This window comes from Gymnogyps californianus, chromosome 4 (genome assembly GCF_018139145.2).
Source record: "Gymnogyps californianus isolate 813 chromosome 4, ASM1813914v2, whole genome shotgun sequence".
NCBI lineage: Eukaryota > Metazoa > Chordata > Aves > Accipitriformes > Cathartidae > Gymnogyps > Gymnogyps californianus.
In genome coordinates this window covers 68,245,248-68,258,275 of record NC_059474.1, presented here as the reverse complement: position 1 = coordinate 68,258,275, position 13,028 = coordinate 68,245,248, and the positions used below count along the sequence as shown (strand labels likewise).

The window sequence follows — 13,028 nt, the reverse complement described above, 5'->3', positions numbered from 1 at the left end:
AGAAGCCAATCGGCATGGCTACTAGGGTTGGGGCGGGGCAGCCGGAAGCGCTGCCAGGCGGAAGTGCTGCGGGGGCGTGTGCGCGGGGCGGTGCCGCGCCGAGCCGGGCCAGGGCAGCGCCGGGCGCCCTGCGGCGCGTAGGGGCGGGCCGGGACGAGCCGGGCTGAGGAGGGCGGTAGGGCGCCGAGCCGAGCCGAGCCGAGCCGAGCCGGCGGCTGATGTGAGCCGGCGGGGTGTGCGGGCGGCCCCACCGGTGATGCGCGCCCCGCGGGGGCTGCCGGGCCCGGCGCCGGCCCGCTGAGGCGCCGCGGGCACCCGGGTCGGTGTAGGGGGTGTCGGTGCCGGTGTGGCCGGCGGGGCGGCGTCGCCGCGGCCATGCCGTGCACCTGCGGGAACTGGCGGCGGTGGATCCGGCCGCTGGTGGTGCTGCTGTACATCGTGGGGCTGCTGGTGGTGGTGCCGCTCTGCGTCTGGGAGCTGCAGAAGCTGGAGGTGAGGGAGCGGGGGCGGTGGGGAGCCCCGCGGCTGGGCCTGGGGCGGGGGGGCTGTCAGCCCGGGCTCATCCGCCCGGCCGCTGCGGGGCGGCTTCGCTCCTCTGAGGTAGTTGGCAGCGCCCTTCAGCCCCGGGTAGAGACGCAACGAGGAAAAGGGAAGCCGGAGGAGTTCCGCGGTGTGTGGCTGCTGTGTGCCTTTATCGTGCTGTTAAAGCGCAAACGAAGCAAGATGGGACAGAACAAGATTTCTTTTCTCCTTCCGGATCAATAATAGTTGGTGTTTAAACAGTTCGTACGATGCTGAAGAAATTTGGAGTCGGTCTCTGTTAGGAGCACGGCTGGAGCTCTGCCGCTGCCCTGCCCAGAACTTAGGTTTTGACACTTAGTAGTAATCCTGGCATTGATAACCTAATATTTCAGGTAATTCTGTCTGATCAGGGAGAATTGAAGTAGTAGACAGAGAAGCTTCTCTTTCATGCTGGTGGTACTGTAGTATGTCATAACAGTAGCATATGAATTACACACACACGTGATAGCGTTACTTTTCTAACAAGTAAAATTTTAACCTTAAAATATATCTTGTCCAATTTAATACAGGCTTGTTCCACTGGAGGTAAGTTTTTTCATGGTATAATTTTAAGCACTTAATGACAGTAAAATCTGTCTTGCGTGTATTTTAAATTTCCGATTTTGAAACCCTGTTCTGATGCCGTCTTGCGTGTATTTTAAATTTCCGATTTTGAAACCCTGTTCTGATGCCTTTGTATGTTCAGCATAATGGATGTTTATATTGAAGTGGTATCTGACATTTCAAAATCATTAAATCTGATACTGGTAGAGAAACTACTCAGAAGTGCTCTTTGAACTGGAAAGCAACAGAAGACGTGGGATGTTGATGTACAGTAGAGCATCAGAGAAGAAATTCGCAACAAAAAAACCTGAGAAGAGTCTACTATGTTTCTCAGTTTTTGGTACTTAGGATTATTAATATAGTTATTTTTCAGAGAGCTTTGGTTTAAAATCGTAGCCCTGTGTTTTAGCAGGCATTACATATTTATATATATACATACATATCTATTTCAGGTTGTTAAATGAAACTAGTTGAACTTGATTACTAGTCGGGACTTGATTTTAAAGCTAAAAATACTTTAAATCCACAAGCTTTCAGAAACGTTATAATGAAGCACTGAACTGAAACAAGTTCCAGACCTAAAGCAAGGAATCCGTGTGGCTTTCATTAAATTAAATAGTGAGAATTACTGTGTTTTTGTAGAATGTTTTGTGTTTATTGGTGATGTTTTTGTTTGGTTGTCCATGATTTCTCATCTTTGTCTTTTGAGTTTTTAAGTTTTACTCTAAGCCACATCAACAGATTGCAGGGGAGACTTTGGGATTTTGTGTATTTGAAAACAAGAGTTAGAAAAACTAAACTTAATATTGAGATATGTACTTAATGTCCATCTTAAAACTTTATTCACAGTAAAAAAAAGGAAGATAAATTATTTTTCTTGCTATACTACTAAAACTTTATTAATACTGAAACTTTGATCTTGCATCCTTCTTTTTCTTTGCAAGGTTGGAATTCATACCAAGGCATGGTTTATCGCTGGGATATTTCTACTAATGACTATACCAATATCTCTATGGGGAATACTACAACACTTAGTCCATTATACTCAACCTGAGTTACAGAAACCAATAATAAGGTAACATTTCATGTTTTACCTGTGCTACAAATGTTGAATTTAATTCAGACTAAAAATACTTCTAGTAATATTAAATGTTCTTTTGTTATTGTAACAGGATTCTATGGATGGTGCCGATTTACAGTTTAGACAGTGTAAGTGTTCTCTTACTGTTAACAGCTCAATAAAATTCTGTTTGCTGTGGGAGTGAGGGAAAACAGTGTCACAGTTAGCAGAAACTATGCTGCATGGAAAGTCGTAGTCCTAGAAACTTCTGGGCATTCCTATTTATGGAGTACGTCAGAAGCATGGTTCTAGCGATACTACGTTCTTCTTGTGGAGCTTGTGGGATTGCTTTTGCTAACCCTTCTTAACCCTGTCCTTGAGTATCCTTTATGACAGATGTGGAAAGGGGTATGACAAGAGCCTGCTTTTGTCCTTCCATCTTCAGTAACAGCTGAACTGGAAACCAGACTGATTCAAGTACTGTCTCAAAATTCAGTGCCTTACCTTTCTTTCCCGAGTTAGGCTTAGTACTAAAATTCTTTCCTGAGTTATGCTTAGTGCTAAAATTCTTCCTTTTTGCTTCAGGGGGCAAAGGGTAAGACCCCACAAAAAATGCACTTCTGAATACTTTTATGCGATAGATTCTATTGGCCATACCAGATATGGTTCATGTAAATATGTTACCTGTGGAGATGATTTCAGCCAGAGCTAAGCAACATACTAAATCTGTGGACTGTACAGGATGTGCGTTTACGTGTTGTCATCACCTCTTGATATTGCAAATACTTCTCTCTCCCCCATAAAAGACAGCTTTCCAGGAACTTTTCCTTTGATTTTTCTCCCATCTCTCGAGTGTTTATGAAGTGTCACCCTTATGTATGTTCTCCTTTTTTTTTTTTTTTTTTGGTAAGACTAGGATTTAGATTATCTGAGAGTGAAGGAGAGTGGGGAAGAAAACAACATTATCTGTTTCCTATGGGGAATATCAACTACCTCAGGCTGATACTTCAATTTCAAGTACAGAATTTTCCTTTGGAAGAAAATTACCTGCTAATTAAATGAGCTCTAGCCAGGCATTCAGGGACATTTCTGACAGTGAAATCTTTCCACAGACTCCTGGATCTTATGGCCTTTGCTGCATATACGGTATCCTCCTAGAGTGCTTAATCTGAGCTGAACGTAAAGTTCTCTTGTCAGACTCAAATACTGTATTCTTGGTTTACTAGATGCAGTATTACATCTTCCACAAAGGTGTTGCAGCATCTGTCATCTCTAGTATTTCTTAACTATGATGAGGATGTGAAGCATCTTCCTGTAGTTCTAATGAGAAGGTCAGAGAAGGCACAACATTTGCTCTACTACAACCTAGGGAAGCAAAGTAAACTCAAAAGACCTGCCTCTATTTAACACACACCCTCCCTCCCCCCCTAAAAAAAAAAAAATAAGTAGGACAGGTTGCACTGAACAGTGCAACAGCAGTGTGATACTCAGCATTAAAAATTGAAAGATCTGACAGCTGATCCATAATCACAGTTTTGCAAAAAAATCACTTTCCTGTCTGAAATTCTGGTTTAGAGGGATGACTACCACATTAAGGCTAATCTGCTGCTTTTTTCTATATTTTGCAAACATGCCAGAACAAACATTTACACATTAGATACCAAAATAAATCAACTTTATACTGATGGACTAAAACCTTAGTTCTCAAACCCATATTGACAATGAATATGTGAATTTCAGGAAGCAGTTTTATCTTGTCTCCTCCTAACAGGTGCAGGTTATGTGTAGGGAACCATCTCTGTAGTTACTTTTAAATGAAAGACTGAATTGTGTGGTCAAAGATACAGAGCATCTGCTGCGCAGTGCTTTAAGCATGCTTCCATTTGAAGCAGCAGAGGTGCAATCTGAAGTTCTGCTTGTATTTTTTACAGAACGTTATCTTCTAGCTGTAGCGTCACACTCTTACTAGCCAAATGCTTCAAGCCCTGTTTAATTAGTGCCTGCTGTCTAATGAAGTATTGCTGGCTGAACTAGCCAGCCAGTGTTGTCATTGGAATCACTTTTGTCTTTCTTGCGTGTAACCTTTTGTGTCCCTCTCTTCTTACAGTGGATAGCTTTGAAATACCCCAACATTGCAATATATGTGGATACATGTCGAGAATGCTATGAAGCTTATGTCATCTATAATTTTATGGTTTTTCTTTCAAATTATCTTACCAACCGGTATCCAAACCTCGTATTAATAATAGAAGCGAAAGATCAGCAGAGACATCTGCCGCCTCTATGTTGTTGTCCGTCGTGGGCTATGGGAGAGTGAGTATATGATGACATCTTAAAATTTTAAGCTGTGTAATCAGATACAAACATTTTGTTTTCATATTTAGTAGTATAACTGTTGTTGCTTGGCAGAGTCAGTTTATGGTTTGCACACATTTTGTTTATCAGCTATGAATCCCTACTGAAAGCAGCTGTGAACTTGTTTTCATCTAGCTGTAAAACATCCTATAAATTGCACTTAGTTACTAACGTGCATTGACTCGGGTGGTGCTGAAGGAAAATTCCTTATTTTTCAAAAATATTGGAAAAAGGTCTCCTTGAATTTGCTTCCTTTGCTATCATATAATATTTGCCAAAACCCTCATGTAGAATTGCTGGTAGACCAGATAGCCTATTGCTTTTACTTCCACAGGTGAAGGATGAAAGGCCATGTGCTCCTGAACTGTTTGTTTCTGCATGCATATTAATCTGATAAGCGTCTCTCTTAAGAGAGATTTTGATAAAGCTGTTTAAAATGTTACAGACAACTATGAATGTAAGTCATTCTTAAACATCTTCAAACACAGTGAAAATTGCATTCTCTTTGTTTAGCCCAGCCAGAAGCTTTCCATGGCTAAAAGAAGTGAATCATCAAGTATTTCCTGTTATGCATCTATAAAAGTCTAGGTCTTTTGTGTATTGTGTATATACACACTATATACTGTAGCATCTGAAGTCCTGGAAGCAGAAGTTGAGATTACTATGAAATAAAAATTTAGTTTAGTGAAACTACTGAGAACAGGAAACTTCCATAAGTGAATTGTCTTTAAATTCTTGTACAATGAATTTTGTGTTTCTCTTGCAGAGTTTTATTATTTAGATGTAAACTGGGTGTTTTGCAGTACACTGTTGTCAGACCATTTACTACCATTATTGCTTTGTAAGTACGTTCATAAATAATTAATATTGATCTTCAGGATGTAATTTTGAGTTACACTGGAAAGAATTTTCATGCCCTTTGTATTGAATCAAGGCAGTTTGAAAGTAGACTCTTCGTGTTACATGCTAAATGGGTCCTGGCAATTTGAATCAACCTATGATTTCTTTATGACTTCTCTATAGCAAATGACTATTTGCAGAATTGAAATAATAAATACTTAATGCCTGCTGCTGAAAGCAGTGGGAGAGAATGTGAAGTACTGTTTATGTGGGAAAGACATTTCTATGATCTCTTAATTTTTAGAGTCTTTTTTTCCTCCTTCTCCATTTTCTCACTGGCTTCAACAATCGGGTATTTTTAAAGTCAGGTTTCATGTAACTTTTTAAATTTTATTCAACTTTGCATGTGACAGGCCTGACTGCGTGCCTTCATACATATATCACCTGTTGTTGTAAAGGAATAGCAGGTAGTTACGCATGTTGATGCTGAAAGCTTAATTTCAGGAACTTTGTATTGATGGTCATTACTGTTAATTCTGTGGGACTGTGGAAAAAGTTGCTACTCACAAAGAATATCCACATAAATATTTATATTAGCTGTATGTGTTCTAACAGTTAAAAGCAAAACAGCTAAAAAAAAAAGTTTAATTTTTGAATTCATTCAGCAATGGGATATGTTAACCCTGCATTCAAACACTGTTTCTTCTATGGAAAATACAATACGAACTTCCTATGCCATATGCTGTTGGAAACTGATTCTTGTGCAGACCCCCCAATGCCCATATTTGAGTACCAAAAAAGATTTTGGATTCTAACAGTTGATTGATGTAATGAAGATTTAGCACTTCAAGAAAGCGATCTTTTACTACATAGTGATTAACTCTAAAAATTCTTTCAGAATTTGTGAACTAGTGGGAGTGTATGATGAAGGAAACTTCAGCTTCGACAATGCTTGGACTTACTTGGTTATACTTAACAACATGTCACAGCTAGTGAGTATCAAAAGTACATTTTTCTGCTCTTTTAAGTCATCGTATTAGTATTATGTGAATCTTCTATGTGAACTATTGACAGTAATTGTGTTAATGTCTGGTAATTCTTATGGGTAGAATATTTCCCACTGTAAGTCAAAGTTACTATCTGTTAAATACTATATATGCAAAATACTAGGAAAACAGATAATCTAAAACTTTTATTATTTTTACTACAAAGCTCCACAAAGCAATAAAGTGTCCCACCTCTCTACCCCAAACTATTTGATGGGTGAAATGGTATGGCCCAGGCGTGTTAGAGCTGCAGACTCACCTCTGCAGAAGAGATGACTTCACTCACCCCTGTAGCTTCCTTCCAGCACACGTACAAAGAATCACCAGTGGCTATGTTAAAAATACTGTGTTACAAAGCTGGTGGTAACAACATTGACAGGAAAAAACGGAAACGGTGCATGCGGTGCTGAGATTCTGGCCTGCCTAACACCTTGTCTTGTTGGTTCAGCTGCCAGACAATGTCAGGGTAAGGGTAAGATGTCAGCCCCTAGACTTGAAAGTTTCATTTTGGAGGTCAGGGATTGCATTTCGTGGCTTGCTGGGAATGCAGAGGAATCATTTTCTGCTTCACCCAGAGCACATTACACATGAGCTGTTGCAAGAGGAGAGAGCAGCAGCTCTGGCTCCTTGCTGCTTAGCCTTCTAGCCTCCAAGCTTCTTGCTTCTCTTGGCAACAGCAGCAGGAGTCAGAACAGCATGACATCCCATCCGGAAAGGGTGTCCTCCTCTTACTGCCACCCCTGTGTTTGATGGGTGACTGTTACGGAAGGAGCTGTAACTGCTTTCTGCTGTGACAACAGTCCCAGCAGCAGCACATGCTTCTGCATGTCCTGGTTGACATGATTGCTTAAAGAAATGTAGTAGTAAGAGGCTAGGAGAACGTGTGTGAAAAGGGGAGATCAATTCCTTAGGTTTGGCTGTATGTCAGTTTGGTTGCTTGCAGTTGTCATTAACAGGAAACTTGTTCAGATTTGCAGTGAAGATTGCATTCATTGCCTCATCTCTCATGAAGAGGCAACATTTGAGGTGTTCTTAACAGAAGCCTGAAAGAACATGTGCTTTTTATGCCATTTTTCCTAGAGATGTGCTTGGCATTGAAAGGATTTTATGGGACCTTCCTATGCTTTGCTTTAGTATGTAGATAGATGACCTCAGTCTCTGTCTGCCAATAGTGTGCGTTTCAGAAATACAATTTCAGGCGAAAAAAAAGTCTGCTTTAAAACAGTAAGGCAAAGATTCCATAAATCCAGAGCCTCTTTTCTAAAATAGATAGCTTTTTAAGTTTGTATCATACTGTGATATATATTTTTAACTGAACAGATGCTGTAAAACAACTCCCTCACAAAATAAACAAGGATTTGAAAGCTTTTCTTCATTTTCTTTTCCTTGTTAGTTTGCTATGTATTGTCTGGTGCTGTTTTATAAAGTACTACGTGAAGAACTGAACCCTATCCAACCTGTTGGCAAGTTCCTTTGTGTGAAGATGGTAGTTTTTGTTTCTTTCTGGTAAGTGAATTATTTACTCATTACTTCTTGCTCTCGGGGTGAATCATAAAGGAGCTAAAAAGGCTGGATTTGTTACTGAGGTTAGAGGCCTCAAAAAACCTACCCATAATCTTAGTGAAGTACTGTGAGGGGAGAAGGGTACTGGTACGTTGGACAGAGCAGTCTTGCTCACTTGAGATTATTTTTTATACTTGCTATTTTGTAAGGTGATTCTCAGGAACGTAAGTTATTTTAGAATGTTCACTTGCAGTTATTTCAAAACAAAAAATGTTGGGTTTTTTTTTACTTTAAAAAAAAAATTAACTTTTTCAAAATAAGTTACTATAAGTTAACTATAAATTACTATTTAAGCATTGCTCACGCTTAGCTGCTAATGAGTGAGTGCATTTGACTACCTGAACATTACTCTGTGGGCTGCAGTAATACCCTGAATCAACTTGTTCTAATAACTAACTGGAACAACAAACTCTTCTTTGGTTGTGTTCTCTCTTGGTCTTTAGGCCCATGGATGAATGACATCTCTTTTTAAGTCTGTTTTCCTCCTCTTAAAATCTAAATATATAAACAGTAAGTTTTTTGTAAGATTCTTCCTATGTACACATACAAACAGGACTTGTTTACCAGATTTGCTTGCAGGTTTTTTGGCACTGCTGTTACAATAATAATAAAAAATAATCTTTATAGGCAAGCTGTGCTTATTGCATTGTTGGTGAAAGTTGGCGTTATTTCTGAGAAACACACCTGGGAATGGCAAAGTGTGGAAGCTGTGGCTACAGGCCTTCAGGTAGGAGCAGACTTCTTAGGAAGAACGGCTATATGTGCGACGTCATAGCTGATCTCAAGCAAATATTGTCATACTCACTTTAATTAACACCAGCTAGATTAGTACTGTATTTATTATAAGTTGGGCTAAGTTTCAGCCAGTCACCCCAAGTGAGTTTTATGCTCAACACTTCTATATCCATGTGTTGGGCAGAAGGAATGTGCCCCAGTTAAATACTTCTGTTGGATATCCTTGCATTTCTTCTTGCAAGAATTCATTGTAGAGCTGCTGCTTGTTGAATATCCGCTTCCAGCAAGTCAGTCCGTCAGGCAAGGACTGATTCCAATATGTATATAGTACACGTGGCGCTCTGAAGCCTGCCAAGAATATCCTACCTCTGGTGGAAAAGTAGCTGATGCCAGTATCCCAAGGCAGTTGCAGTCTTTCAACTGTAGAAGAAACCCAGGAACTATTTTTCTCCAGTTATGAATGATTAAGTCAATATCTCTCTCACTGCAGGATTTCATCATTTGTGTTGAGATGTTCCTGGCTGCTATTGCACATCACTACAGTTTTTCCTATAAACCTTATGTTCAAGAAGCTGAAGAAGGGTCCTGCTTCGACTCTTTTCTTGCCATGTGGGATATTTCTGATATAAGGGCAGATATATCAGAACAGGTTCGAAATGTTGGTAAGTAACAGACAGATTTGTATGATCTGTTAACAGCACATGTATTTCCAGCTTCGTTTTACGCTATTATCCATGTCTACAGTACCTTGAGAACGTTCCATACCAAATCAGTGGTAGCTGCATCCCTAGAGGATTTCATGGTTTAGCTGGCACTTTGCTCTTTCCAGTACTCCTGACTGATTTAGAGTCTAGCTTTTAATTTTTCTTTTAAATAGATAGATCTCAGGGTAAGTTTGAGGTGTGTTAGGTAGAAGAGAGGGATGTCCTTTTTGTTTTGTGTGTTTGGTTTTTTTTTAATGGAAAGACTTCCTTTTATTTATTAAAGCTAAGAATGCCCATGTAAAACTGTTGTAAAACAAAGACTCATCTTCTAATTTAACATGCCTATTTTAGAGTTGATGTGTTCAAAGACCTTGGTATAGTGCTTGAATTATTAAAAAGTATTTTCATTTGGCATAATTCTAGGAAGGACAGTTTTGGGCCAGCCACGGAAAATGTTTTTTGCTGAGGATCATGAACAAAACGAACATACAAGTTTACTGTCTTCATCTACTCAAGACCCAATTTCTGATGCTTCTTCAATGCCATCTTCACCCATGGGTCATTATCAGGGGTTTGGACACACTGTGACACCTCTCACAACACCAACGACAGCCCCTGCAGTTGATGGCATTTGTAACACTTCTGCTATTCGAGATGCTGAAGAGTCACCCGAACTAGAGCACAATTTATCAGAGAAAGCTTTGGATAAAAATTAGACTCACCTTTTCTTTGAATGTGTCAAGGAGTCTGTTATGTACTTGCCACACATGTTCTGTTAACATGTACTATTAATGACGAAAGTTGAAAAGCTTGGAAAAGCTGCTGCACAGACAGAAAGAGGATATGGCTGTAAACTGACATCCGAATTCTGAATCTGTAATGGATGTGAGTATCTGCAAGTACCCCATGAATATAAAACACGCACACAGTAAAGTTTTCTGTATAACTCCTTAAACTGCTAAACACACATCATGTCAGAATTACGCTGACTTTTATTAATACAAAAGAAACATTTGGAAAAAATACTCTGCTCTTCTAAAGATGAAGCGTAAGTACTACTAGCAGTGGGAAAACTTAATTTCAAGAATGTAATTTAAGGAGGGCAGTAGGAAAAAGTGTTTGTATTAGCTTTGGTTGTCCTCTTAATGATGGTAACTTCCATACCCCAATGCTGAATGGAGTGTGGACAAAATGGTAATTTCTGTACAGATGCCATCTTCTTCCCTTTCCTGCATAGCTAAATAAAACCCCTTCGTGAAGGTAAATATTACAGAGCATCAGCAAAGAATCTATACAAAGAAAGCATTCCCTACAGGCCTTGCTATAAAATTCCATGCCCAGAACATACGGTTGGCATATCTGTTGTCCTTGTAGCTCATAATTTATAAGTCTTTTACATTCAGAAGAGACAGCCAGGATGGTAGGTTTTGGATTAATACCTTACACTTGACTACTTTTTTCCTATCCTTCTAAAATAAGAATAATGGTTACTACCTTAAAATACATGGAGGGGGGGAATAAAGGATGTCAAAAAGGAAGTAGAAAACACAACTGATTTCTTTATTTTGGGCTGCAATAAATTCTTTAACACTTAAGGTTTTTTTAAGCTGTTAAAGCAGGATATCTTGACAATGTGTCTGTAGTAATCTGTATTCATAAATTTGTGTCTGTGTGTGATTATTGTATTATGCTTCTAGTATAGCCTGGATTCAAATGTAATAGTTGATTTTTCCCACCACCACCCCAGAAAAGACCTTTGCTAAGGTAAAACTAAGTAGCTAGTCAATACTGGAGTTACTAGCATTAGATTTCAGACCAAGAAGTACACTTGTATCAAAATGTTATTTTGCAAAAACTGACAAAATCAGAGGGGTATTGTTTTTATCCCATTACCAGATTTTTACTACTATTGCATGTTTTCAATCTGACAAAAAAACCCCTAGAGCACTGACCTTTTAAGTGACATCTGAAGTTTCTTTTTCAACATTGTTAGCGTTTACAGGATAAATGTTTAACTTCTGGCTGTCACCGTAAATTCATCTTAAGTGCTTTTTTTGCAGTACTAGTGTGATGTAAATATTGCGCCTTACTCACTAGGCTGCATATTTTATAGTTGACTATGTACTTGCTGTATCTGAAGTTAGTGGGAAAGTGTAAATCATAATTTTCAATTTGCCAAGTCATTGCCTTTGTTGTAAATAATCAATTAAAGATTTTATTTAAACTGTTCACCTTCTTTCAATTTGAATTACTGCTACAGTAATTTAAGAGTGTGAATGACACATGAATACAACTGTCCTCTTCATGGAAGAAGGGGATCTTAAGTATAACTAGTACAAGAGTTTGTGCTTTCAGTATTTTAAGGCTTGTACTGGAAAGGGAATTCTTGTTTGAGCTTACGAAGAATCAGAATCTACTTGCTTATGCTTGATTCCAGGTATCTTTTTATCCATGTAATAGCAATGTTCTAACAGGAAACAACTTGTAAAAGCTCACACCACCTGCGACTTCAGTGCCCACTGTAGCCACTATTAGAAATAATCTGATTTCTTGCATGTATACAGGTAAAAAGGGGCATTGGTAGAAATAATATGTGAAGGATCAGAGCTGCTGGAGGCTAAGTAGCTACTGTGCTCTAGGTTTTCAAAAACCTCACACTGAAGAATTTTTTTTAATACTTGAAGTAATACTTGTTTGGTGTAAAACTTAGTTAAGGTACAGAGAGGGGACTTCGATAGGAGAACAGCTAGTTAAGTGTCTTGGTTGCTTCTTTCACAGAATTTCTGGAAAGCTACTAAGTTATTTTATTATTACTCAGTTATTCCATGTGCACAGTATTCCTCCATTTTTTTTTCTGGGAGAAAAGCTATTTTTTCATTGCAGTAGCTTATAGGATCATACCTTTCCATTAAAGATTGCTGCTGAATTTCCAAAATAGATAGAAATCTTTCAATGACACCTACCCTGTCTTTTGAAAACTACAATGACAGTACTCCACAGCAAGTTTATATAAAAAGTTCATTTGCAAATAGTCCTTCATCTTTATATTAACCATATTTGTTCCTCCATTGTTTTATGCCTAATCTTCTCCCAGCTTTTAATCACAAGTCTTAAAGATTGCTCTTGCCTTAACACACTGCTTGAAAACTCCATAATAGTCATTTTCAGCCCTTTACTTAGTCTCATTGAGTAAGGGTAGACTATGTCCTTAATTTTTCTTGATGGGCAAGAAATGATGGGTGTTCAGCAACTCATTTTGCTGTCTTATTAATTGCTAAAAAGCTTAATAAATATGCCTACCCTGGTTTTGCTTTTATCAGAGGTCTTCCAACATGAGAAGCCTAAACACTTCTCTATCAAACTGCACTTTGGTGAAAATATCCTGCACCTACTAGGTTTAGTTGTGTCAGACAGTAACTTAGATTTTATGGATCATGGTTTTGTTTGGGTTTGGGGGGGCAGGTTTTGTTTGGTTTTTTAAGAAAAGCTGTTTTCTATATAGTATGAAAAGCCTCTGTCCTACTCTAATTCACTTAGATTTTGTTATGCATTGTACCCCTTGGATAAAGGATGGTATCCACTTACTTTATCTTCAGAAAA

At 39.0% G+C, this 13,028-nt stretch overlaps 1 protein-coding gene across 1 annotated transcript; it reads left to right on the top strand.

Moving 5' to 3' along the window:
• Nucleotides 1–253: 253 nt before the first annotated feature.
• Nucleotides 254–11,657, top strand: TMEM184C (transmembrane protein 184C). The gene is made up of 10 exons (XM_050895654.1): nucleotides 254–492; nucleotides 2,070–2,200; nucleotides 2,298–2,334; nucleotides 4,293–4,498; nucleotides 5,307–5,381; nucleotides 6,279–6,372; nucleotides 7,820–7,932; nucleotides 8,617–8,716; nucleotides 9,215–9,386; nucleotides 9,852–11,657. The coding sequence occupies exons 1-10, from the start codon at nucleotides 376–378 to the stop codon at nucleotides 10,142–10,144; spliced, it is 1,338 nt and encodes a 445-aa protein (XP_050751611.1). The 5' UTR covers nucleotides 254–375; the 3' UTR covers nucleotides 10,145–11,657.
• Nucleotides 11,658–13,028: the final 1,371 nt, after the last annotated feature.

Coding starts and splice junctions, on each gene's coding strand:
- TMEM184C (XM_050895654.1), top strand. CDS start 376: ATGCCGTGCACCTGCGGGAACTGGCGGCGGTGGATCCGGCCGCTGGTG. Junction 5,382..6,278: donor TTTACTACCATTATTGCTTT/GTAAGTACGTTC, acceptor AAATTCTTTCAG/AATTTGTGAACTAGTGGGAG. Junction 8,717..9,214: donor CTGTGGCTACAGGCCTTCAG/GTAGGAGCAGAC, acceptor CTCTCACTGCAG/GATTTCATCATTTGTGTTGA.